At 40.7% G+C, this 26,571-nt stretch overlaps 1 protein-coding gene and 2 non-coding genes across 4 annotated transcripts; 1 reads left to right on the top strand and 2 right to left on the bottom strand.

Annotated features, from left to right (window-relative positions):
- Positions 1–810: 810 nt before the first annotated feature.
- Positions 811–882, bottom strand: trnae-uuc. Its single transcript has one exon. It is a non-coding gene; the product is annotated as a tRNA-Glu (tRNA).
- A 1,425-nt stretch (positions 883–2,307) lies between these two features.
- trnae-uuc lies at positions 2,308–2,379 on the top strand. The gene has a single exon. It is a non-coding gene; the product is annotated as a tRNA-Glu (tRNA).
- A 4,737-nt stretch (positions 2,380–7,116) lies between these two features.
- On the bottom strand, positions 7,117–26,571 carry aifm1 (apoptosis inducing factor mitochondrion associated 1). 2 transcript variants are annotated; one of them, XM_042340914.1, is made up of 18 exons: positions 26,417–26,571; positions 22,435–22,577; positions 19,542–19,638; positions 17,674–17,697; positions 17,198–17,290; positions 16,355–16,476; positions 15,804–15,934; positions 15,386–15,476; positions 15,020–15,104; positions 14,447–14,523; positions 11,193–11,301; positions 10,544–10,651; positions 9,573–9,661; positions 9,342–9,482; positions 8,905–9,047; positions 8,634–8,758; positions 8,045–8,241; positions 7,117–7,429 (listed from the first exon to the last, which is right to left on the bottom strand). In XM_042340914.1, the coding sequence occupies exons 1-18, from the start codon at positions 26,502–26,504 to the stop codon at positions 7,358–7,360; spliced, it is 1,935 nt and encodes a 644-aa protein (XP_042196848.1). In that variant the 5' UTR covers positions 26,505–26,571; the 3' UTR covers positions 7,117–7,357. The 2 variants fall into 2 exon arrangements, with proteins under 2 accessions (XP_042196848.1, XP_042196849.1); XM_042340915.1 differs by lacking the exon at positions 22,435–22,577 and adding an exon at positions 21,010–21,146.

The raw sequence follows: 26,571 nt of genomic DNA, 5'->3' as shown, positions 1-26,571 counted from the left end.
CACACACACAGATAAATACACACACACAGATAATACACACACACACAGATAATACACACACACACAGATAAATACACACACAGATAATACACACACACAGATAAATACACACACACAGATAATACACACATACACACAAATAAATACAGTTAAAATACACACACAAACATAAAACACACCCACCCACAGATAAATAAACACGCAGTTAAAATAGACACACACCCACACAGAGATAAATAGACACATACACAGAGATAAATACACACAGTTAAAATAGACACACACACACAGACACACAGAGATACATAGACACACACACACACACACACACAAAGTTTACAACCAGCCATGTAAAGCGTTTGCTGCAGAGCCTCTGAGTTTGCAGGCAGTTGGGAAATAAAGCACAATATTTCACTGCTGGAGCAGTGGTTGAGCTTCAGACTGAATCTGACACGAATAACAAGACTTGGGTACAGAGCAGAGCAGCCACTCACATCACACATTGCACAACATTAAACACCCCCTCTCTCTCTCTCTCTGTGTGTGTGTGTGTGTGTATATTGCATCCACTGCCTAACCAACTGGTGCCACAATTTATTTTCAATGCATTTTATTTTATTTTTCTGCAAAGAAAAACCAACACAGGCACTAGTTTTTTCTCTCTCTGAGTGCGTCTGGAATGTGAAATGGGAAGTGTGTGAGAATGTGTGTGTGTGTGTGTGAGAGAGAGAGAGAGAGAGAAGCTGCAACAATGTGGATTTTTTTTATTTAATTTTTTTTTTGCAAAGCCATTTAAATGAAAAGTGCTGATTCCCATACCGGGAGTCGAACCCGGGCCGCCTGGGTGAAAACCAGGAATCCTAACCGCTAGACCATATGGGAACTGCTAAGAGACCAGCCCCAGCCAGGGAGCATCTCACATGAACAACATCCACTGAAAAGCTGCAACAAAAATGTTTCAGGCATTTGCTGTTGAAGTTTGTCACTTGCGCTTTTTAAAATCAATAAATATCAGACATTGCATCGATGGAGAGAGCGAGAGAGCGCGAGAGAGGGAGGGAGGGAGAGCGAGAGAGCGAGAGAGAGGGAGGGAGGGAGAGCGAGAGAGCGAGAGAGAGGGAGGGAGGGAGAGCGAGAGAGCGAGAGAGAGTTTTCCTGGCTCACGGTTTTGTTTAAATTGTCTTTGGGGAGAGCGCGGGAGAGGGGGCGGGGGGGTCGTGGGGAGTGGGATTTATTTGGGCAGCTCTTTCAAGAGCCGGCACGGGCACGGTGGGCTGAATGGCCTCCTTCCGTGCTGTATAATTCTATTGTTTGAAGATTTCTACGAGATGCACCGCCGCAAAAATGCCGACAAGCTCGCCCCCAAAACGGAGTCGATCCACTCGACAGTATGTCCTGTGAAGCGCTTTGAGACGTCTCAACAGCGGAAGGATTGATAAGGCGCTATATCAGACACTTGACAGAAAATCCCGTGAAGCCCCGCGACGTGAAAGTCGTAGGATCAAATGTAAGAGATCGTTGATATCATGCGGCTCTGTCAGGGGTCAGGTGGAATGGTTATCTTGCCCGAATCCTCACGGCGGAATTAATTAGCGCTTTCGCGGTGGTAAATAAGGTCATCCCTCAGAATTAAGGAGGTTAACGGGACTTGGGACTCGAGATCTGCTGCCATCTGACAGCGCTGCAGTTTCTGTTTCCAATCAAAAGATTCTTGGCAAAATAACACAAAGCCAAAAATACACAATACAAAGGCCACTCAAGAAATGATATAGAGATCACTTGGCTATTCAAGGCACAACTACGGTCCCTTATAATCATTGCAAATACGTACTGTAGTAAGTTTAGTCCTGGTAAAGACCCTGCCCATATTGTGTCCTGCACTGATAATGAAATCGTCATGCATTGAAGTCAGTAATTGCACTTAATAATAATAATGATCCTCGCATTTGATATAACCCCTTATCATGTTGTTGAAACGCCTCAAAACGCTTCACAGAATATACTGTCAAGTGAATTGACTGTGTATTTTGTGGGCAGAAATTTTGTGGCCACTTGCCAGGTTTTAATTTTTTTTAAAAAACAATACAATTCCTGCAGATGTAACTTTCTTTGCACAAATTCACCAAAGCACTTGCGAAACACAGTGGCTTCCTAGTGCTACCGTTACATTCAGATACTGAGATACTTGCCCTTCCATGAAAAGACCCACATGCACACCGTACAGTCAGACCACAGAATGACAACAGGATATACGTCTGTCTTGTGACTCACTACATATGATGTTACTCAACATACTTTTACATCACCTCCCATATGGTCTAGCGGTTAGGATTCCTGGTTTTCACCCAGGCGGCCCGGGTTCGACTCCCGGTATGGGAATCAGCACTTTTATTATCTTGCGATTAACAATTCTAGATTTACACCCGGGTAGCTTGCAATTCATTCCTAATCGAGAAATAGTACCCAATTTCTACCTAAATTAAAAAAATGACAAAATACTTGGTTGTGGAGTGCGTTGATTGTTGGTCATGGCTACATGTAGATTTAGGTGTTTTCCCTGATGGTCCCTGTGCAACCGAAAGGGAGACAATATTGCGGAGGGAGGCACAGATAGGTTAGGGTAGCAGAGGTGGATGAATAGTCCGGCGTTCTGCCTTCACGGATCAAGGAGTCTTGATCGATGCAAGAGTTTTCTCTGCAGAGACTGAGTGGGTTTGTGAAGTCCGTGATAAGGTTAAAAAGTGTAAGAAAGATCAAAAGTTGACGGCTTCTCACTCTCTTCACTTTTAAAGGACCCTGTAAATTGCTCTGGAGTAATTGCTCTCGACAACCTCCTCGTGGCTGGCTCTGGAATAACATTGCCCGAGGGCAAGCTGTAAATTCTCAGAAAGTGCAGATAAAAAAATGGAGAGTCCCTTTATACTGGAATTTTTCGTGGAAATCAGCTCGCAAAGATTATGCCGATTCGCTGGAAACCATGCAACACAAACACGGCATGTTTTTGATCAGCACTATATTATTTCAAACATCGACAACATTGAAAACATTTTAATCGCAAGACGGCAATTCAGAACACATTTGAATAAATCTGGGTGAAGGTCAAGGGCAACAACTTACAGCGCCTTTCGGACATTGGGAGGATGTCTCAAAGCACTTCATGCAGCTTTCTGGCTACCCGAGCCCTGGGTGTGGGTGGTGGGGGGGGGGTGGTGGGGGAAGGAGACAGAGGATTGGAAAGATGACCAAAAGCATAGTCAAAAAGGGGGGCTTTAAATTTGGGGAGGGAGGGAGTGGGTTAAATTAGCACTCTGGGACACTACCCTGATTGAGGGGAGCTATATAAATGCAAGTTGTTGTTGTTGCTGGGGTTGTGGGATAGAGGAATGCAAAAGCAATTCCGATCACAGACTGATCCAAGTCTCCGGTCTCTATAGGAATTCCCTGCCAAGATTTCCTTGCTCAAGGTGAAGCGTGCTATCAGCATGATGGAGACCAGCCAACAGATTGGGAAAAAGCTTATCTGCTCTCGGGAGGGTAGCTGAGTCTGAATGACTGTCAAGGCTGAGCCTTGAACCCAGACCCCGTGAATGAAAGTTTGAAGCTTTCTTGTTCGATTTACAAAGCCAAACACGATGAATAGTTGGAAAAGAATTTTGCTACAAATTAATTCACAGATGTCAGTTTCTGATTTCTGGGCATCTAGCCTCTTCCTCCTGCTCTCTGCCGTCTGCAAGTTCAGCAGTGATAGCCTTTGAATCTTTTCTCCGGTAGATTTAATTGGCAAGACAAAAAGGTCATCCCCTGCCCTTCTTAGCACAATGGCAGAAAAGTTTCACTAAAGCTTTCTTTCTCCCTCCCTCTCCCCGCTAAACAAAAAGCAATCCATGGGAGTTCAGTGCTTATTCTCAGAACAGATGTTTAAGTACACATGCAATATGAAACAGAATGTACGTGCCAATACATTTGTGTCGTCCTCCAAGTCGGAATAACTGGAGCATCGTGCGTTCATTTGTGTACGTGAACAGCCAGTGTATTAAGCTCAGCAGCACAATTAAGGCACAATGAATAACTTTGCCCTTAGGAGATGGCACAAGGTAAAAATCACCATGGCGATTACATCAATTAAGGTGAACTTCGTGCATTTCCTGCTGCTTTGCAGGCTGGAGCACTGCATGAAAACCAGACAATACACGTCAAGAGAGTGGGATGAGAGAGACAGAACTCATCCGCTTGAATTTTAAAAGGAAAAGATGTAGACGTGTACCATCTAAAATCTCAGTGTGAGGAGAGAGAGAGAGCTCAGCAACTGCAGTACAGGTATCATTTATTAACCAATGAATGATCCTCTGCACAGCCCACAATGAAAGATTCCTGGTGTTCAGCGACACGATCAGGGAGAATATACATGCAGATTAAAAGCATTCCATTCAATTACACTGTATAGTGCTATTCAATCAAGGTTGTCAGATACAACATTTTTAGAAATGCACAGTGCTATTCAGGTTTTAACAGCCAATTGATTTTGAGAGCAAAAAAAAGCCTTGAAAAGCTCAGGGTAAATTTGAATTGAACAATCTGCTTTCTTATGCTGGCAAAGGGTGATGGCTCCCTCTTCTGGTTAAGCACTGCTAGGAACAGACATGTATTGTAATGTACTTGCAAATTGAAGATTTGAAAGGACATTTACTTGATAATCTTCCATTTTACGAAATGTTAGGCAAGCTTCCTTACGCCACACGTCTCTGTTTACCCAGCAACACGTAGGAATCCGGTTGTTAGTCGATTGGCGGATCGCTTTTCCGGGGCTGATAATCCCTTCAAAATAAAAAAGATTGGTCACTCAATCTACGACTGTTTGTGGGGCACTGCTGTGCCGTGTTTCACTCACACAATATACAGTCAATTCACTTTACAGTATATTCTGTCATTCGCTTTGAGATGTCTCGAGAATGCGATAAGCCACTATATCAAATGCAAGGATTATTATTGTTGTTATATAATTGCTGGAGCAGACAATGTGTTCAACCCCTTGAAAACCAGGGGACTGGTGCACTAACAGTGATTTCCATCCTCCCCCTCTCTTGGACAACATTGCTGATCCCAGTTAGTAATTTCTCTTCTCCTCTCTCTGCCTCTACCTGCTGTATAAACATAGGTGATCCGAATCTAGCAGCAGCAGCAAAGACAGATGACCACAACCAGGTTTAGCAGCTTAAGTGCATCAGTACCTCCTAAAGCGCTCTAGGACACTCCCTTGCATAAGGGGCACTATATAAAGTGTTGCTGTTGAAGTAGTTCCAGCATCATTCACTTGTACTGGGAGGGGGAAAAAAGAGCAGCAAGAAAAAAAGCAAATGAACAGACATGCTTTCCTTCTGGCCAACAACAACTTGCATTTATATAGCGCCCCTTACGCAGGGTAGCGTCTCAGAGTGCTAAAGCCACTGCTCACTTTGGGACAAGATGACTATGCAGTTGTGGAAAATATTAACAGCAGATTTGTAACGGTTCCTGTAATTTGGTACATTTTTGCAGAAATAAAATGGAAAACATGAGAATGCCAGAAATCTAAAACAGAAACATTGGAAAATTAAGCATTGCAGGAACTGAAAAGAGAAAAATAGGTTGTTGGGTGTGACCTTTTTGGGTTCAGCTTTTTAAAAAAACAAATTATAATAATCCTTGCATTTGATATAGCGCCTTATCACATCTTTGAGATGTTTCAAAGCGCTTCACAGAATATATATACGTTGCGGGCGAAACGCGGGAGTCAATTGCACACAGCAGTGTCCCACAAACAGTCGTGGATTGAACTGACCAATTTATTATTTTTTTTGAAGGAATTATTACCCCCCGGAAAAGTGATCCACCAACCTACCTCCTAGCTAGGTACACAGAGGTGTGTGGAGTAAAGAAACTTGCCCAATATTTCAACCTGCCAGGAATCGAACTCAGATCGCTCGCTTCCGAGGCGAGTGCTCTAACCACTGAGCTACAGGACTCCACTCCAAATTACATACACTGCACTAGTCTAACAAATTACTATTTGCCAGATTCTGCGCATGACGGTCCCTGAATAATGATCAGCAAGCACTACTTTGAAGAAGTAAGTTTGTTTTCAGTGTAGTACAGTACATCCCGAACGAGATGTGCCATTGTTAGCCCTTTACAGCCCACCACACAAACCTGACATAACAGCTGTATGAAACATGACTCACTGTGAGTAACCAAGCAAACTGCCGCTCGCAGGACATTTCTCAAAGAATGGACCTTGCAGTTACCTTAGATGTTTGTGGCACCTGCCTGCCACTGCATGAGAGACACTGGTGAATTCTACAAGTGACTCTCTTCCAGGACAAAATGAGCAAGTAACGCAATGCGTTCATCTTTTAAATGGTATTCAAAAATGTTGCAATTTGCCAAGGAACACTGTGTTGAAGCAGAAAACATTGATCGCTTACAGAAACAATGGTGAAAGTAATGATAAAGTTTGGAAAATAACTCAACACGATCACACATGCATTCTACAATGAACATCTATTAGTGCAAAGTTTCCTGATAGCTTCCGACTTGCAAAATAACACACATGTAATACAGAATCATCAGTGTGGCAGAATCTAAGTCAGTCAATTAAGCAATGGATGGTATTCCAAAACACGGTACTTGCTCCAATTGTTAAAACTTGTAATGATTTGGTTTGTTGGCATTGTTTTCAGCTGTTCAGAAGTTGCACCAAGTTAATTTACACGTTTATAATCCCTGCAAAAGCTTTGCTAGTCCTAAAACTGTTAATTGTTGCAATCACAAAGGCAGTTTCTCTTGTGAAAAGCTGTTTTTAAATTAGGTTCCTCCTGCTTTCATGACAAAGCATTTGCTTGCTGAGGCAGAAAAGATCATCTGCTTCCATCCATACTTATACTAATATTACATAAAGAAATGAAGCATCACAGTTACTGCTTCCCACTGTGCATTTGTGAGCAGCCAACTAACTCACTACCAACGCACTGATGAATGGCCTCTTACACCACTGCCAGTCCACACGTTACAGGATGTCTTGAGATCATTTTAAAACGCAAACAGGACATGCTTCCAAATAAAACCAAGTTGATCTGAAAATGTTTTAAATGCCATTTTTACATTTATTTTGATATTTAGTTCAGAAAATCCTTCTCATTGTGTGCTCATGGTAGAAATGTGTTTTTTTTTTAAGTCAAATCTCCAATAATAGGAAGGTTCACAAAATATTATTTTAATTCTCTGAGAATTCAAGCTCTTGATTTGCTGCGGTTACATTTTCACCAGTGTTTACATTTAAAAAAACTCTAGAATCTTATATACACAATTAAACTCTGATGCTTTAATCTTCATGAATGTTGAACAATTTTGCAACTTCATTGAGGTCATCGTGTTTTTCGCCATCCTTGATCACCTGCAACAAGTAAATAAGATATTGAAGTGAAATGAAAAGGGAAAAATGCAGAGAAAACATTTGCAGCATTTTAAAAATAGACTCCCCTACTCCCCCACCCACCCCCTTCCCCCTTTATATTTTGACTACATTTTAGTCTTCTTCCCCTCCCCTTTGGATGCCCGGCATGCTGTGTAAATCACTTTGAGACATCATCACAATTCAAAATGCGCTATTTACATGTGTACTGGATTTAGGACCTCCTGAGATTTGTGCAGTCCCCAGATGAGTGTGGAGAAATCATCTGTATCCAAGCACTCGCCAATCACACTCATTACTAGGGGGTCTGAGGCGATGCACGCACCAGACATATCTGCCCTAAATGACCCATGTATGAAGAACTTTGGAAGAGATTGGAATTTCATTAAGTGTACAAGTTAAGCCTGTGGAAATAATTTCATGTAGCTGGAGCAAGTTATTGGTTGCATCTTTATAACTATGATACAGAATTAGGGTTCTCGCATTGTTTCAGAACTGTAAAATTGTTACAACTTTACATTGATATATTTTATTTATATATATGATTAGCTTTATTCAAAAAACATCTCTACAGAGACAAGTAATTGCAATACTAACCTTTCTGGCAACAGGCATCCTGTTAAATATATTCCACAACAGAATTCCCACGACAACTTTCTCTCTCAGGTAGAATATGACGCCTTTGCCATACTCCTCTCCTTCCTCAGGTGGTAGGGCTATAGAAACAGCTCCAGCAGGTACACTCACAGTGGTAGCTACTGCCTCAGTCTCACTTTCCGATCGGATTCCAGTACCTAAATTCAAAAGTGAAATAACTATTAATTGCGGCGAGCACAAAAACACCAGTATAAAAACACTAAGCTCTCCGAGATGCCATCCGGCGTGAAGGGCGCTATATAAATGCAAGTTGTTGTTACATCATACTGTAACAAACAACCACACATTTGGACAACGCAACATTCAAAAATCTTCATTCCGTGTCTTTGCTCCCAGGAGACGAGACACAAGCAAGCTCAGGGCGACTTGGCTAATTTTCCCTTCCTTTCTAAATGGAAGCGCAGTGTCTCTGCTCTCTTATCTTCTCCCCTCCACCCCAACAATGCTAAGATCAAAGAATGTAACACTGGCAGAATCAGTTTATATTAAACCAGACAACGGGCAATAAGCAGAGACTCGGGTCACTTACCTGATTCCTCTGTTGCAGCTTTGGGGGTATCTTTAACAGTTGCTTTAGCGAACACTGCGACAGTAGGTAAATTACTATCCACAATGCCAATGGCTTCATATCCTACATCAGGGCCCAAATCACTCCTGGAACAAATACATTTTAATTGGAAATCACATTCAATCATTCAATTAAATTCCCAGCAAAATCTGTTCAAAGAAAACAAATGTTCTTTATAAATCATCTAAATGAATTGTAGTTATCAACTGGAGGACCCAGATCCAACTCGTACCAAAACATGGATTGATGCCAATAAGGCTTTGCAGCTCCAGTCATGTTCTCACCAGCGAGTCTGCCACTCACAACAGCATGGTCATGATGCTCCACACGTCTCCTGCCCAATTTAATGTCATAGAAACAAGCAGCATCCCCAGCCTGTAGGACATAAAGAGAATGCAAGATGAGCGCTGAGTTGTCCATACTTCTTTTATTTAAGAGATCAAACACACATTGCAGTGACACCTTTCACAACCGGATTGTCTTGCGAAAGTTAGCAAAATCTTTTTATACAAAGTTTCGTAATTCTACGCTTTACACAATACATACGTTATTCCTGCAACAAAAGTTTCGCAACAAAAAATAGATAATTGCACCACGCACACACGGCACATGGTAGCTTTGTGGTCAGAAATGTAATTTACTAAGTTCCTTATTAACTTTAATACTCACCACCCAAATATTGGAGCGGGCTTGCAGTTCTGCATTTACTCTGAACCCACCAAAGTCCGAGTCCACCTCCAGTCCCCCTGTCTTGGCCATCTCCACATTAGGCTCAAGACCAACTGCTGCAACAACGTGATCAGCCTCGATCTACCAACACGAAAATACAACACCTCAGTATTGATGCATTGAAAAGACAGTTTATCAATGCGAAACTACATTTCTTGGCACTTTACTCACCGTTTGCCCGCCCTTCAGCGTCAGGACAACCTTCCCTCCAATATATTTTGCGGATTTCACAAATGTATTGGGCATGACATTAACTCCCTCTAAAATGGAAAAATTCTTGGGTCATAGAACACATCACCAAAATACACTATATCATAGAATTATACATCACAGAAGGAGCGCATTCGGACCATCGTGTCTGTGCTGGCTCTTTGAAAAGAGCTATCCAAGTCAATCTCACTCCCCCGCTCTCTTCCAATAGCCCTGCAAACTTGTTCTCCCCCAAAAATATTCTCAGATCTAAAATATTTTATAGTCTTCTGTTAATGAAACAGTACTGTTCCTGTAAACCTCACATAAGTCGGATCAGTTGGGACCATACATTGAATACAAATTATGCCAAGTATGAGTTATGTGAAACTTATAAATAATAGGAAGTTCAACAGGACTTGGGTAGATGTATGATTTAGGCGATTACTTAATTTATACAGATCAGGTGTATGTGAATTTTACTGTATTTAAATTTTGGAGATGGGGAAATGCAGGGATAAGATGTGCCAATCTCAAAATTTATCATTTATACTTATAACATCAATGCTTCCAGCTAATCATTTAAAAAAATCTTCCATAATCATAGAGTAGATTTTAACCGTGAGACTTCTAGCAGGACACAAGAAATAACTAATAATGGCTGACCATTCTTTCCTCACACTAACCATGTAACAGACACCAAAATCAAACTGATAAAAATCTGATAAATGTCAACAGTAGCTTTATTATTGTGATACTTAACTAAAATGTAAAAATGAAGGTCGTATTAATCCAAAAAATTTGAACAGCATTCTCCTTATCCAGTTTTCTCTTCTTACACTCCCGTTTTCTTCACCCCTCTATTTCTCTTCATTTCTTCATCTAACAATTCCTCAATTCGAAATAGTTAAATGTGCCTATTTTAGAATTAATAAGAATGCTCTTGATCTTACCTTTCCTCACCTTCTCAGTTGTCCAGTTGCTGAGGTAGTCTGGTAGGATTTTGCCCATGTTGCCTTTCTCTGGGAATATCTGCTTCACTTCAACTCCACTCTTTCGTGCTGTGGTTTAACAGATTTATGGTCAAAAGATTTTGCTCGGCAAGAACCTCAAATCATAAGTAAGAGTTTCAATACCTCACAGCACACCTTTTTATCGGCTTAATTGTAAACAATTTTCTTCTAACTGAAAAGGCATATTCCAGAATAGATTCACAAAAAATCTATTATTAGCCTTCCCTTAGGAATAGCAAGATAGGGAGATAAATTATGAAATTTTAGAACTTTAACTAAATTGAATACATTTGTTTCTGGGACATTGCTGTTCACAAATTAGCTGCCACGTTGGCCTACAATTATTGTACTCAGTCACTACATTTTGCAGAAAACTCTGAGATGTTTCGAGACGTTTCTATGTGCAATAAGGAATGTAAGCATTATTATAAGTGAGGTGACATTCAGAAAATCTAGGCAAGATCCCAAAGAAAAGTTAAGCTAGTGAAAAAAACTAGCAAACCATCTCACACTTTATTAAATTGAGTCTGTTATAAACAGTTTCCTTTCATTTGCTCTCTAATTATTTACAAAAAAAATGAAACCGTACCATGTTTCCCCAAAGCACAGGCCAATTCACTCCCCAGAAATCCACCACCAATAATGACGATAGACTTCACTTGCTTCATAATCTGCTCCAAAGATCTAAAATCTTCTATCTGTAAAACAATTANTTTTTAATATTATGAATATTCACAACAACAAAAGTTAGGAATGCTCAAAGATCCCCAGTAAGAAACAAGCTACAATAAATGTTTTCTTCCTGTTGATTAGGTAATTATTTGCACTTAAAAGTGAACGGCAAAGATAAATGTGTATTAACCCAAGATTAAGCAACGGGGACTTCCAGTAAGGTATACTGTGGGTACGATGCTGTGTGAAATGCTCCTTGGTACCAGAGTTTAAAGTGAAGAAGTGTGAGGTCATCCACTATGGATCCAATAAATGGTAAAACACAATATTTTCTAAATGGTGAGAAACTAAGAACTGTGGAGGAACAAAGGGATTTGGGTGGATGTCCACAACATGCTTTTAATCACCAATTCAGGCCACCATACTGTGCAAACCCAATTTCACATCCCCACCATCCTTATGGTCTTAGTTGACTGCCAAATGCTAATTCAGTGTATTGCCAAATTCGGGGCATACTTTGTGGCTTATGGACACAAGCCATAGAAACTGGCCAAACTCATTTGATACAAGACATTTACAGTCGTCACTCTGGACTGGATTCAAACCGAGGTCCCTGAAGTTAGTTATTTTCAGAATGCAAACCTTCACCAACTGGAAACAATTTGAAGTGAGGGCTTCACTTTGTTTCAAATAACATGGCAATTCGCCAAACACAATGTCGTAAAAGGTTAGACATGACTAGTTTTATAACTTTGCACCAAAACAAACTATATTTTTGCAACCTTCTTTAAAACCTTTAAATGGAATTCACGCTAAATCATCAAGTGAAAAGGACTGGTGCAGACAATTTAAATAGAGAGATTGTCTACAATTCGTCTACATTTTAAAAGTAGAACTCATTAATTCAAACTTGAATTGTTAGAAAACAAAGTAGTAGTTTGAGTGTTCAGGATGGAAATGGTTGGAACACTGCACACAGCATCTCTGGGGAACACCTGTAGGAACAGTACAAATGTGACTGTTACAAATGGCATTAGAAAAGGAATAAATGAAAAAAACAGCATGGGAACACTATTTAGGGCACCAAAGAGGACAGACATCCTGAATACTGCTCCCACGGGCTGTGCTAGTTTCAGATCATTACCCCTATGTTTGAAGTAGAACTGATGAATAAAAGACACCAGATGCATGAAGACAGCAGTTGGTTCAATCTCCATGCCAAGAGCTGCTACCTGAACTACCACATAAATGGCTTTGCACCACTAGTTAAGCCCATCTGTGCCTCAGTCTGTTGTGAAGTTCATATCAGGGGCAGAGGAAAACAGCTTTCCCATGGCACTTTGTGGATAATATAATATACTGCAACCATGAATTTATCTTCAAATTATATCTTCTTTTCCAATATGCAGATTTTACAAAAAAAACACAATCCTTGTACAGAAAATAATTGGCCTCACTCTGTGCTTAACACACCAGATATATTTTCTGAAGTGCTCTCCTCATTTTCTTGGGACATTATATCCGATTCACAGCAGTCCACCATCTATCATGACCTTGTAACAACTCTCAACTCCATTGGAATCAGTTTCACAGATGCTGAATGCAGAAGTGCAGATATTTTCTCCCCCCCTTCCCAACTCAGTAAGTTGATTCCTCAGTCAGTTTAAGACAATCTCTTCTGGATCCCCACCCCTCTTCAAAATGGAAGTAATTCCAAGCTAAACCACCAGCTGGTTTTGAGACAAGAGGATGCGTACTGTAATATCAAAGGAACTTCTACCAGACATAGCTTTCCCTTCTTCTGCGTTGCAAACCTTGTCTGGAATGATCAAAACACACTGCAGTCTCCATTACAGAAACTGTTCTCAGTCCCATAGTTATTTGTACAAAACAGAAACTCGGGTTTGTTTTACCTTTAGCAGGAATTATCATTATTATTAATGGGCTATTATTCAGTTTTGTTTTGGCACAAGTATCATCAATCAGCATTGTTTTACAGCTGAAACTATTTTTAAAAACACTTAATATATTGGGTGTCAGGGTGGAATAAAGTAACCGATGTTGGTGTTTAAAATCTAAGATACACTTTCCCACTGGATTGTTGAAACATTTCCACTCGTAGTTTTGGATAAATTATTTTTTCTTGCCGCACATTCATGGCTACCCATTGTTTAGGTTCCAACCACAGCACCTTTAGTCCATATCCCAGACCTAACCTTAAACATACCATTACTGCTGCACTTTTTCCTCCCTTACTTCGATTCAATATCTGCAAAATCATCCTCGGTCTTCTCTGCTGTAACTCGAGCTCCCTATCTGAATCCATTGTCTCACGTAGCTCCCTCTAAGTCCTCAGTAAGTTCTTAGTAGACAGCTAGTGGAATGCAATGGATAATTCATGATCAATATTCAGCAACTGAAAGGTTGCAATTCTTTTCAAAACTTAGTAAAGTGTATTTCTTGCAGCCCACACTCCAAATTTATGATCAGTTGTAAAGAGTTTATGCAATGCCTCTCAGCTACCTCGATTGCATTGAACAGATCTACTGTTAAGAACCCTGATGCCTTTGTAAACACCATGTAGACTATCCTTTGGCTTCAAGATTAATGGTTGTTAGATGGACCAAAACAAACTATGAAAAAGACTATGGTAGCAAAGGAAAAATATCCAACAGACTTTTACTTGATCAGATGTCTGCCCTTATGCATTAAATATCATTTGAAAATGAAGGAAGCTTTCCCAACTGACTAACTGGTCAGGATAAAGGTACAACACACTGAAACGGGGGAGAAAGTTGGTAGCATAGGCTTTTGGACACTGCTTGATTTGTGGCTCTTTTTACCCAACCACACAGAAGTAACCCCCATTTCTAACTGCATAAATCTACCAGCATTGGGAGGGGGAAAACCCACTGCAAATTAGACATTAACCCAGTTTCAAACAATTTCTGCAATCAACAAAATGTCTGTGTTGAAGTCATTAGTAGAAGTACCTACAATTAGATTTCCAGGTTTACATCCGTCAATTAAAAATTGCTCATTTACCTCTGTGGAACATGGAACATTTGAGTTGAAAGCCCAATGCATTCAGTGTTTGGGAGGAAGATAAGAGCCACAGAAAATCTTAAACCAGGTGCATAGTAAATACAACAAACAATATTGTACAGTTACCCTTCTGAATAGAGTAGTTCTCTTTCGCACATCCTCTCCCGCTCTTTCAAGTGCCGGAATGTTTCGTGGGCTTCCACCTATGGGCACAGATAGGAAATTTAATTAATTGAAAATAAGTCCCAAGTTTTAGAAACAATAAAATGACAGAACATCAGCTTTCACTCCAATAGATACTGACAATGTGTAGCTCAATTTCAGTCTAACTGCTAAATTCTACACAATTTGGCATTGAACACACACACACACACACACACTCACACTCCTGTCACTGAAACACAGAACACACTTTGTGTTTAGTTAGCTGCTTTTTGCAGATAGCCAAATTTATGTTATCAATGCTCGAGTTCGTATTGCAGATTTTACACAAAATGTTACTCAAAGCGATTAGGACTGGGATGGAGAAGGAGAAAAGATAAGATTGCAACAACAGTTCTGAAACGGACATGTTTCACAGCATGTAATTCTGATACAAAATAGCAGAAAAGTACTTAATCTTACACATAAAACAGTATAGTGTAAAAACAAAGCTTAGAAGAACTGCGCAGGTGAGCAGCAAAAATCTCAGAAATGTACCTGTTGCTATTAAACATTTATCATACGTTATCTCAGCACCATTGTCCAGCCATACTTTATTCCCTCGGGCATCCATCTGAACCACCTGCAGGAAAAGAAACAAATGAAGCAATCTTGTGATTGAGAGATTTTGAACTGCAAAGTATCATCACTTTAATAACAGAGTTACTGCCTTCAAGATCATTCTCATTATTTGAACTCTGTGGAAATGAGGCTGGGCAGCACTAAATTTCCATATAAAATGTAACAGTATTCCTACATATAAACACAGTGTTAATCTTCCAATAATACCATTTACAAGATCACTACAAAATCTGGTATTACATGAAACGTCACGCAGTTGAGTACTCATTTTTGGTGATTTACCTTATGGCTAGTTAACACTGCCACTCCTCCATTCTCCATATAAGGCAGGTCTCGAGGCTGAATATAGAAAGACGGTGGTTGGAAAAAAATGCTGTAGAGACAAGCAGACAAAACTTCATTTGCAATTTTTGAAATGTGTACTACCTTTCATTTTCTATTAAAAAAAAGTTTTGATTGCCTCATTACAGAGATTAGAAAATTCAAATGCAATCATCGCAAAACATTAAATGATCATGCTGTTTAATAGAAGAAACATTATAACAGAAAATGTGTGTTGTTACAATCATGATTCAGCGATCATATAAATTACAGCACAGGGGGAGGGCATTCGATCCACTGAGGGCAATTCATCCACTTGAGCTAATACGATAATCCCAGTTCAACTGTTTATTTGCCTCTTCAAACACTCTGCGTTTACCTCCGCTCTTTGCCATTCCATTGCTTGAACTTTAGTGTTTCTGTCACAGTGGCATCGTCAGAAAACCACAGCTCTTTTGAAAGCGGTGGCCGCATGTACGGCAAATCTGGTTCATCAGAAATAATCAGGACCTAAACAAAATGTACAACACATTGAACAGAAGCAACTTCAACTCCAATAAATAAACATCTGCTTTAAAGTAATAATGCGCTAAGCATCCAGAAACATGAGTGCTGGAAGGTGGTTGCAAGAGTAGAAGCGCGCCAGGTGTAGAGTCCATGTAGTGTCTGAGTCGATTTGCAATAAATTTCAATCTTTATTCCTAAACGTGTCTGACATCAGCCTCTATTCTAGACTAGGAATAGGAATAATTATAATAATAATAATCATTTAGTCATCTTCATTATGAAACATGGTCATTTCGCCCACAAAATGTAGTCAATTCACTTAAAGTATATTCCCTGAAGCGCTGTGAGACGTTTCGAAGACATAAGGCACTATATCAAATGCAAGGATTATTATTATTTATATCGTGCCCAGTAGCCGCCTACCCTGGCTCCAGGATCTCGTGCACGGATAGATCTGGCCGCTGCAAATGACGCAGTTCCGCCTCCGATCAAAAGAAAGGGGACGTGTGGTGGGACCTCAGGCCGATCACTGACTGGTAGAATTTCTATTGGAAGAGAAAAGCATTTGGCAAACACTGTACAGCATGTAATGTTAACCCGTGATGGGGAAGTACCATCCCATTTAACAGCAACATTAACATTGATCATCTAGCCATTAGAAAGTCAATGAAGACAAATATTTCCATTGATACAAAATACAAATGAGCCCAAAATGCAAACTGGGCAAAAGCAGCACTTCAAATTTACACTGAGATTATTCAATGGAGTGTTTCGATCATTGGCTGGATCCACGATTTAACTGATGATAAGATTTTGAGTTTGTGTTCAGAGATCCCACACAGTATTAATAGGGATAGAACATCTGAAACTGTGTGTTGGGCGTATGTCTGTATGCGTGCAACCGTACACGATGATGAGTTGTGGAGGAAAAGAGCAAGAGAAGTGAGGAGAGGTGCTTGGCGATATATTTTAATAAGAACCAATTAATTACAGTAAAAACAGAAGTCGCTGGGAACACACAGCAGGTCAGGCAGCTTGCATGGAGAGAGGAAAGTGAATTAACGTTTCAGGTCAATGACCTTTCTTTTCTGCATAGATGCTGCCTGACCTGCTGCATGTTCCCAGTGACTTCTGTTTTAATTCAGATTTCCAGCATCTGCAATATTTTGCCTTGGGTTACAGTAGTAGTTAGATTGTCAATATTACACTGTGATCATAGGATGTTTACACTTTATTCTTATTCCATAAAAGACAGTCAGGACCCACCTTTGGTCTCTTCCTTATCACTCGTCTCTTTCCCAGACACTTGCTTAGTTTCAGATTTCTGTGCCACTTCTTCTTCCGAAACTGTTTTCACTTCTGTTGGTGACATATTCTTCAATTAAAAAAAATGGACAATATTTGGAGCAATTGAGTATCAACTAAAACACTGAAGATATTTCAAATTACAGAAACGTTAACAAGTTTGATCGTAAATCTTTTACATGTAATGTCCACTGCTCTAACTAATATATATAAAATCTAGTTTTACTCTCACTCCATTTACACCTTGATCCTTTTCAGTGATGCTCCACTCAGAAATTTTCACGTTAAATTTCATTTCACAGATTCTCTAATTAATACATTCGTAGAAACAAAGCTGCTTTGCACCTAATGTAACTTACAAGGCGACAGATTGTGTTAATGAAGGAGCTTATATAATAGGTTACAATTATGCTAAAGTTCCTTGAAAATCCACATACCTCCTTCTCCTGATGCCTCTTCACCTATAAAATTAAAGGGAAACAATATTTTGAGCATTTTGCATAGATACAAATTGAAAACTTAATAATGACGAATGTGCAAGCTGAAACGTCTTAACATTACAATGAAAACAAGACATAAATACATGTCTTTTGCTGAACAGTTATTTAACTATTGGCAAATTATTGACTGCACAGATCTAATTTACAAATGACTTTTGTGCATTAAATTGTAGTTTGTAATTAAAAAAAGCCCTAAGGAGACATTCCTGGAGAAGTTAGTTCTTGGGGAGGAAAAAAAAATGACCAGTTAATCATAACTTTCACAATTCAGTGCCAAAAGCTTTCCAACAGTTCACTCCCTAACTTTACTGAATGGTATGTTCAAGGCAGTGTAACCAGAGAGGGGGGGGTGGGGGGGAAAGTAAATTAATTTGTTTGTTTTCTTCAATACAAAGTTATTTTCTCTTTGACCGAGCCTTCAGCTCCCCTCTCAACTCTCTAGCCCCTCCTCGCCCCCTCCCTTCCCTCCCCTCACCCTGACCATTTCCCCCCTCCTCGCTCCCTCCCTTCCCCTCACCCTGACCATTTCCCCCTCCTCGCTCCCTCACTTCCCTCCCCTCACCCTGACCATTTCCCCCTCCTCGCTCCCTCCCTTCCCTCCCCTCACCCTGACCATTTCCCCCTCCTCGCTCCCTCCCTTCCCTCCCCTCACCCTGACCATTTCCCCCCTGCTCGGGTCCTGACCCAACGTCCAGCGCTTTGGGACGTCCTCCCAACGTGAAAGGCGCTCTATAAATGGAATCTTGTTGCTGTTGTTATGATAATGTCAACTGTTATGAAGGATTTTGGAACTTCTGGAAAGCTATCACAGGCTCTGTCTGATGCCTGAAAGATAGGAACAAGATGCCTGTGGATGATATTGGAACCTTTGTTGTAAACGACTTGAACTGAAGTACTTCAAGCAAAAGCAACGACACGAACTTCAACGGTAGCCTTTGTAAACAATAGGAAACAAAGCAACAAGTTTGAGGAGCGAGATATTTTTATGCAATTATGTAACCTCGGGACCTGACTTGGTTCAGCTGTTTAACGGATACACTTGCAGGCCAAGAGAGATTTAGGAAGACTTCAAGCAAAAGCAGCCCAATTGTTCTGATAAAATGAAAGTTGTGTTGCACAAACATCTATCAACTCTACTGAGACTGTGATCGGACAGATGACAGTACCAATCTCGATTCCCCCCGGCTCAATTACAAACTGAAATACTGTAGAAAGCAGCTGCAAGAAAACTGTCCTGAAGCAAACCAGTAGTGAAATACTGCGATACAATAAACACTGGTATTGTAGACATCAATAAATCACAGATAATTATTGCCTATGTTTTAGACATACACCTATCATTTTCCATCACAAATATGTACATAAAGGGAATAGAGTCAAAAGCTGTCCCTGTAATAACACTAAGAAACTAAGTATAAAGTCATTGCAATGCATAGATTATGATTTTGAGGCCTATTTTCTTTCTACACTTTCTACGATCGCACAGCTATTCCATGTTGAAGGCAGAGAGGACACAATACCCATTTGGTACTGTATCTACTGTGTCTTCAATACAGAATTGAACCAGCTTTGTAATAAATGCAGATTCCTGCTCAAGACAAAAACACAATTCAGTCACATCAGGATTCATAAGAACTTTTTAAAACTTAAGAAATGAATAGTATTTGTAACTATTGGAAAATAAAACATATAATTTAAATAATTTAATTTAATATGGAATCCAAACTAACATTCATATACAGAAGTGAGCTTCTTTAAAAAGACAAGCGCTTATTATAAAAGAGAACATTGACAGCAATACGTACTCTTGGTTGGTAATGCTCCGGTTCTATGTGCTCGTTGCGTGATTTGTGCCACTCTTTCATTGTACCTCTTTTTATCTTCCTTCAGTACTTTATATACCTGTTAACAAAATGATTTTTTGTATAATATTTAGACACAACCAGTGGCAAATTACAGATAATCCAAACAAACCACTTGTTTTGTATTGCAAATACTTATAAAAGGGCATTTTATTTTTGTCTACTTCAATCCATAAAACATCAAGATATAAAGTAATGATCTTACTTCAAAAAAAAGTAGGGAGGGTCAAAAAGCAAAAAGTCTCATTGCATTATATCTGATTCTTAATGCCAGACAATTGCAAGGTGGCATTGACCATAGCCTTGAAGCAGACACATACGCTCCCTTGACCACAGGCCACACAGACAAAGACAATGCAGTAAAAATGCAAGAATAAAGTGGGATCTTGCACCATTAAAATAAAAAAATTAAATTATACCTTTTATAAAAATGAAGGTCATTTTATTCAAGGTGACAAAGAAATTAGTTAGGTGAGTTGATCAATTGACAACTGTCAAGGAAACTAGAACTTTAGATGTACAAGTGCAATCATAAAGTACAAATTCAGTGATTGTACAGCACTGGTAACAATTACAAAACTGTGTTCTGTAAAGCAGTGCTGGAAAAGGTTCAGGAAGAAGGTAATAGGAATAGTTAATTCAAAGATGTTAAGCAAGCCTTATTTAGGTAAAATACCAATGACATTCCAACAACAACTTGATAATTAAAAATCATACAGGGAAAATCAAAGGAAGGCAATATGGAAATAAGGAAACCGAAGCTTAAATACAGGCTTGGTGCCACAGGGTGATTCAAAAGGATCCAGAATCTGGCTCTAAATGACTCTTGTATTTCAAACTTTATATCTTTATCCCCCACAAGCATTATTACCCCAGGTGTTCAGTTGGATGTGGAAACAAAACTCATCTACTGGTGTCCACCCTGAACTAATAATAATCCTTGCCTTTGATATAGCGCTTTTCAGGCCTTCTACACGTCTCAAAGCGCTTCACAGAATATACTGTAAAGTGAATTGACTGTATATTTTGTGGCCAAAACATGGCAGCCAATTGTACACAGCAGTGTCCCACAAACAGTCGTGGATTGGATGACCAATTTTGGGGGTTGTTTTTTCCTTGAGGGTTTATTATCAGGCGTGTGCAGTAAGGAATCTTGCCCAACATTTCGCCCTACCAAGAATCAAACCCTGGTCTCTCGCTTGCGAGGCAAGTGCTCTAACCACTGGGCTACAGGATTCCAATGGTTGTTTTAAATAGTGATTAAAGATGCAATATTCTTTTTCCCAAAGCCTGAAAACAGAACATTGGTGTACTCTTTATGATTTTAACTTAACCAGAGCACTCGTGGGTCAGTTTCCCAATGTAATACCCGCCACACATCTAATTTGTAGAGAGGGTAAAGCCTGCTTACATACGCAGCTCCCCCCACGAAACTTCCACCAACAAACAAGAAGTATATGAGATTGTTGCTGCCGCTCCCTGGCACACCTGTGGACATCAAGTGCTTAGAAGAGGATCCCAGAGCAGGGAGACTGAAAGGCTTGAAAACTGCAGGCAAGAAGAGAAAAGTAGAGAAAGAAGTAATCAGGAAGAAGGTAGAGAGAAAAGCAAAAGAGAGTGAAATAAAAAATGTTTAAACCTTCAATTTCAAAGCCCTTTCGTTTCTCCTTTTGCCAGCTTCCTTTTGCACTCTGTGCAGCTCACATATTTTGAGTGATGGATTTCCAAGCCATCTAGAAACATAAGATTGATTTCCTTCATCAAACTTTACACCACCACCAAATTCATCGGTGGCCTTTCATCGTCAGTCTTTGATCGTCAGTGCCTTGTTCATTATCAGTTACTTTTATGACTTTATTTAAATCCACAAATTCAATTTTAATTCTCAAAACTACTTTTAATGGATTGTGAACACGCCATAAGCCTAAAAACTAATAAACAGCTGCCAATTTGTTTTGCAATCATTTTGAATATGAACTTATTCCATAATCAATCCTCAAAAATTACCTTTTAACAATCAATGATAGATGGTACTGATATTTTTTCTTCTCAAAGTACATTTCCATCTCTTTTTAAATGGGTAACAAAATCAATCCCCACAAAAGCCATCACAGAAACCCAGATTTTAGCATTTTTTAATTTCTCCTGTGAAATTCCGATGGAATGGCTTAGGACAATTTTTTCCCCCAGAAAATCCTAAGCAGTAAAGCCAGGAACCAAAACTGCATCTCAAGGAGTCACAATCTCAGCTACACAGTTGCATTCTATTAAAATACAATATTAAACACTGTTTTTTTTAAATTGGTGAGCGAGATAAGGCCTATTAACCAAATTAGACCAAATAAGTTCCACTTAGGGAACAAGATAAGCCCCAATCCTCCCCAATCTATTACAGGCCCCAAATTGTCAAAGGACAATGCAGACCTGAAATCGGTCTTCACGACCACCCGAGCAAGTCAGCTGACCGGATCAACTCTCCAGAATCATCGTTATGCTAAATGTACCAGATATGTTTCAGATCAATGAATTGAATTGAAATTCCCTAACTGGAAAATGCGGTAAGTACATCCCCTTTCAGTTGTTGTGAATATATTTGTTGACAAAAAGTGAAACTAAAAGGGCTGATGAAAAATACGTCACATAACAAAAAGAGGTTTGTTTCCCATTTATATAATCCACACGAGTCGAAAGTCTCCTCAAAATTAGCACAAACACCTAGGAAACAAGAAAATGAGTTGAAAGAAAAGAGCAATTAAGATCTCCAGAAAAACAGAGAAAGCTACTAACAGGAGCTGTGCTGGCACACTTGTCACTTTTTAGCTGCCCTGCTACTTACATATACACCAGCTCCTAAACTTGACAAGCCAAGAAGCACTATGTAAATAGCGCTACTGGTAGAGTCACCAGGTGCACCTCCGGAAGTCATTTGCCTGTTCATCTGCTGTTCTAAGGGAACCTTCCATCGCTGGAACAAAGTGCCTGAAGGATAGAATTTATTGCAAAAAGACAAAATGCATGAGAATTGGTGAGTAACTTATAGAAAGAATTATGGAGAATTAAAGTGTAGGGCTTCAGAGGATGTCAAACATGAAGGTGAATTTTAAGAATGAGCTATTACTATATACACACACTCCGTGAGTTGTCTATTCCATGTTATCCTTTGAGGTGTGTTTCCGATGTGAATATTCAGCACATCCAGGTAGGCTTTCATTACGTCCAGTCTTGACAATTCTATCTCTCCGCTTGCTGCACTTCCCAATGCTTCGCTCCACAAGCTGTAGATTATTCAAAATTCTGCAGCTCGTGTCTTCTCCTGCACCAAGTTTTGAGAGCCAATCACCTCCATCCTCACCCGGCTTCACTGGCTCCCCATCCCCAGAGAATCGAGTTTAAAATTCTCATCCTCACTTTTAGCCCTCCATGATCTTCTTCCTCCCTACCCCATACCAACCTGGTCTGCCCTACCATTGGTGGTCAGAATATCAGCCTTTCTGTCCCCACCCTCTGGAATGCCACCCCGGAGCCCCTCTGTCTCGCCCTCGCATTTTGCCTCCTTCAAGGCCTTCCTCTTTGACCATGCCTTCAGTCATCCTCCCATAACCTTGCCCTGCACCCTTCTTGATTCTAACCTCCAGCTTGGGTAAACCTTAGACTGTCCAGCCCCTTAGGTTGTCTTCCCAATGTGAAAGGTGCTATATAAATGCAATTTGTTGTTGTACATAAATGTAAATTTCAGTGAAAGTTGTGTTGTATTACTACTGTAAGTAAAATAATTAGAATGAACTATGCCCACCTTCCCTCTTCTGAACTTGAGTCAGTAACAACTGGTTTCATTACATCGAGGCTCGACTATGCAAACTCACTGCTTGTCGGCCTCCCCAACTCCTCCCTCCACAGGCTGCAGATCATCCAGAACTCTGCAGCCCGTGTTCTCTCCCACACCAGGCTCCGCGACCCTATCGACCCCATCCTCGCCCAATTCCACTGGCTTCCCATCACACAGAGGATACAGTTCAAGATCCTGGTCCTCACTTTCAAAGCCCTCCAAGGTCTTGCTCCCCCCTACCTCTGCAACCTCCTAACCCTCTATCATCCTGTTCACTCCCTCCGCTCAACGGGCTCTGGCCTGCTTCACGTCGCCTTGCTCGCCACACTATTGGCGAGCAGGCCTTCCGCCACTCTGCACCCACCCTCTGGAACTCCATCCCGCAGTCCCTCTGTCTCGCCCCCTCCCTCGCCACTTTAAAGACCCACCTCAAGACCCTCCTCTTTGACCGTGCTTTCGATCTCCCTACTTCCACCCCTGCTCTCCCCCACCCCGACCCCCAGCTCGGCTCTGTAACTCTTGTCTGTCCAGCGCCTTGGGACGTCCTCCCGACATGAAAGGCGCTATACAAATGTAATTTTGTCGTCGTTGTTTCTGACAATGGTAAACTAATTAGGGGTCAGTTTATCTATACGCTTTAGGACCTTGAATACTTCAATAATACCTCCCTTGAACAAAGCATTTATTTAGTTCAAACATTCTCAGTTTCAATAGCCTCTCATCTCAGGTTCTCATTACAGTATCAGCTATCAATCTACCTGCCCTTCGCTGAACCTAATCCAACGACAACACGTGCTTACTGTAATACTACGACCATAATCATGTGTATTACTCCAGGTGGGAGTAACTGACAGTTTCAAACATTTCTACAGTCCTTGCCTCATGGGATCCCTTATCCCAATTCTATATAATAATAATCCTTGCATTTGATATAGCGCTTTTCACGTCTTCTAGAAGTCTCAAAGCGCTTCACAGAATATGCTATAAAGTGAATTGACTGTTTATTTGTGAGCGAAACGCTAAATATAAATATAATTTAGCAGACAAAGGACTTGGGATCCTGGATTCATTCCTGTTGCAACACATTTAGAAAAAAATTAAGATCAATTTGAATCACTTTTGATCGATTGTTTTCTCTTTTCATGGGTATATATACTGCTTGACAGCACTGCCATTTGAATATTTTTTACCACTGACTATGCACAACGATCAATTATAAGTGCTGACTTTCAGTTTATTGACTTAACAATTTGCAATGGTACCAATATCTTTCATTTAAGCAAACAACTAGTCTGAACGTTCAAAAATGACTGCTACATTACTGTAACATATTTCAATGATCTTCTAGACTTTAAGAGTTTGCCCACTAGATTCCAAATTGTGTTTTTGCTCAATTTTTACTTCGATCACTGGACATTTATGAATATTAAACTATTATTTTTTAAATATGCAGGGATAAATAAGTCAACCTCCTGCACACAGTGATTATGAAATTTAAGCAATTCGATTTTCTGACTAGAAAAGTTTCCAAAGCTTGTATTTAGTTTAAAAGTAATAATAATCCTTGCATTTGATATAGCGCCTTATCACGTCTTTGAGATGTCGCAAAGCACTTCACAGAATATATTGTAAAGTGAATAGACTGTATACTTTGTGGGCAAAACGCGCTAGCCAATTGCGCACAGCAGTGTCCCCAAACAGTCATGGATTGAAGTGACCAAGTTATTATTTTTTTTTGAAGGAATTATTACCCCAGAAAAGTAATCCGCCAATCGACTAACAACCAGGTTCCTACTTACTAGGTAAACAAAGGCGTAAATAAGGAAATTTGCCCAACATTTCGCCGTGCCGGGAACTGAACCCAGGTCTCTCGCTTGCAGGCGAGTGCTCTAACCACTGATCTACTGGACACCACAAAGTACATAATAATCTACACTTGAAAGAAATAAAACATTTCTGGTGACGTCTGTGAGACATCTGTCAGTGTGTGAAAATTGACAAGTTACCAATCTTAAGCCATGGGTCTTCAGTATTCCTAACGAGCCTTTTAGAGGTGGTAAAACATGATTGAAAAACTAGAGCCAAAAAATGTTCCAGATTGGAGAAAGGAATTTGATAGCACTTCAAATGATCCCACTGTATATACAGAACCCGGTCGGTGCACATAATATATTCGCAAGCATTATTTTATGAAAAGAGAAACCAAGTGAGCAGTGAGTGCCTTTTTGTGGTGCTTTAAGTTACTGTCATACTATTTAAATGGAAGTTACATCAGCGTCTGCAACAACTGAATTTGGCTTTCCAAGTAAAAATTAGTTCCAACTCAATGCCAGACTATTATTTATTAATGCGTAAAATATGCAGTGGATAAAACTTCTCTGGTCAGGAGGTGACCGGGCACAGCACTGCGTTGATATTGCAATGATATTGTAATCACTCCCTGATGGGGCAATGGCAGATCCTCTCATGGGGGGTGGGGGGGGAGGGGGGGGGATTGTGCACCTCAGCCCAGCACAGGCCAAGTCACTGGCACATCTTTTGAAGCAAAGTGAGGTAAGGCAGCGAACACACATAAGACTGCGCACCGACTGCTCGCCCGCCGCAGGCACATCATGACAGGAGGGGGAGCCTGTGTTTATTTGGGACAGATCGGTCTGCCTTGTGTGCAGTGCAACGGTGGGGGTCGGAGGGGGTCACCACTGTTGCTGGTGTCCGTGCTGCTCGCCAACACGGGGAGGGGGAGGGGGAGGGGGGGGAACAGGCAACTCAAGACTCGCCGAAGACACCCCCCCGGCGAGTTGGAAAGGTGAGCAGTTGTGGGCAGAAGGAAAGTGGTGGGTCGCCATGTTCCCACGACCTTGGGCAGGACAGCGGGGGGAGGGGGAGGGGGAGGGAGGCCCAGTGTCAGTCCCGGGGCCTATGTCAGACTGGACACAGCAAAGCGCACAAACAAGTGCCGCCGCCGCACGCTTTTCCCCCTCTCGGCCTTTACCTCGCCTCTTCGCGTGGCTCCGGACCAGCGTGGCCGAGGCTCTGCTGAGTGGAGTCAACCTGTGCCACGCCACCCTGCACTGGAACATGGCTTCCCTCCGGGTAACTGCCTCCTCCCTCCCTCCGCCCCCCGACACACACACACACACACACCGC

Source organism: Callorhinchus milii, unplaced genomic scaffold (genome assembly GCF_018977255.1).
Source record: "Callorhinchus milii isolate IMCB2004 unplaced genomic scaffold, IMCB_Cmil_1.0 Scaffold15, whole genome shotgun sequence".
Classification (NCBI taxonomy): Eukaryota; Metazoa; Chordata; class Chondrichthyes; order Chimaeriformes; family Callorhinchidae; genus Callorhinchus; species Callorhinchus milii.
Note: the sequence above shows the minus strand (reverse complement) of the source record. Positions and strands in the feature narration are given on the sequence as shown.

Excerpts from the sequence above, each read along its gene's own strand:
- aifm1 (XM_042340914.1), bottom strand. The coding sequence starts at position 26,504 with ATGTTCCAGTGCAGGGTGGCGTGGCACAGGTTGACTCCACTCAGCAGA. Across the intron at positions 15,477-15,803 it reads TGGAATGGCAAAGAGCGGAG|CATTTTTTTCCAACCACCGT; the intron begins GTAAACGCAGAG and ends TTGTCTCTACAG. Across the intron at positions 10,652-11,192 it reads CTGTGCTTTGGGGAAACATG|CACGAAAGAGTGGAGTTGAA; the intron begins GTACGGTTTCAT and ends GTTAAACCACAG.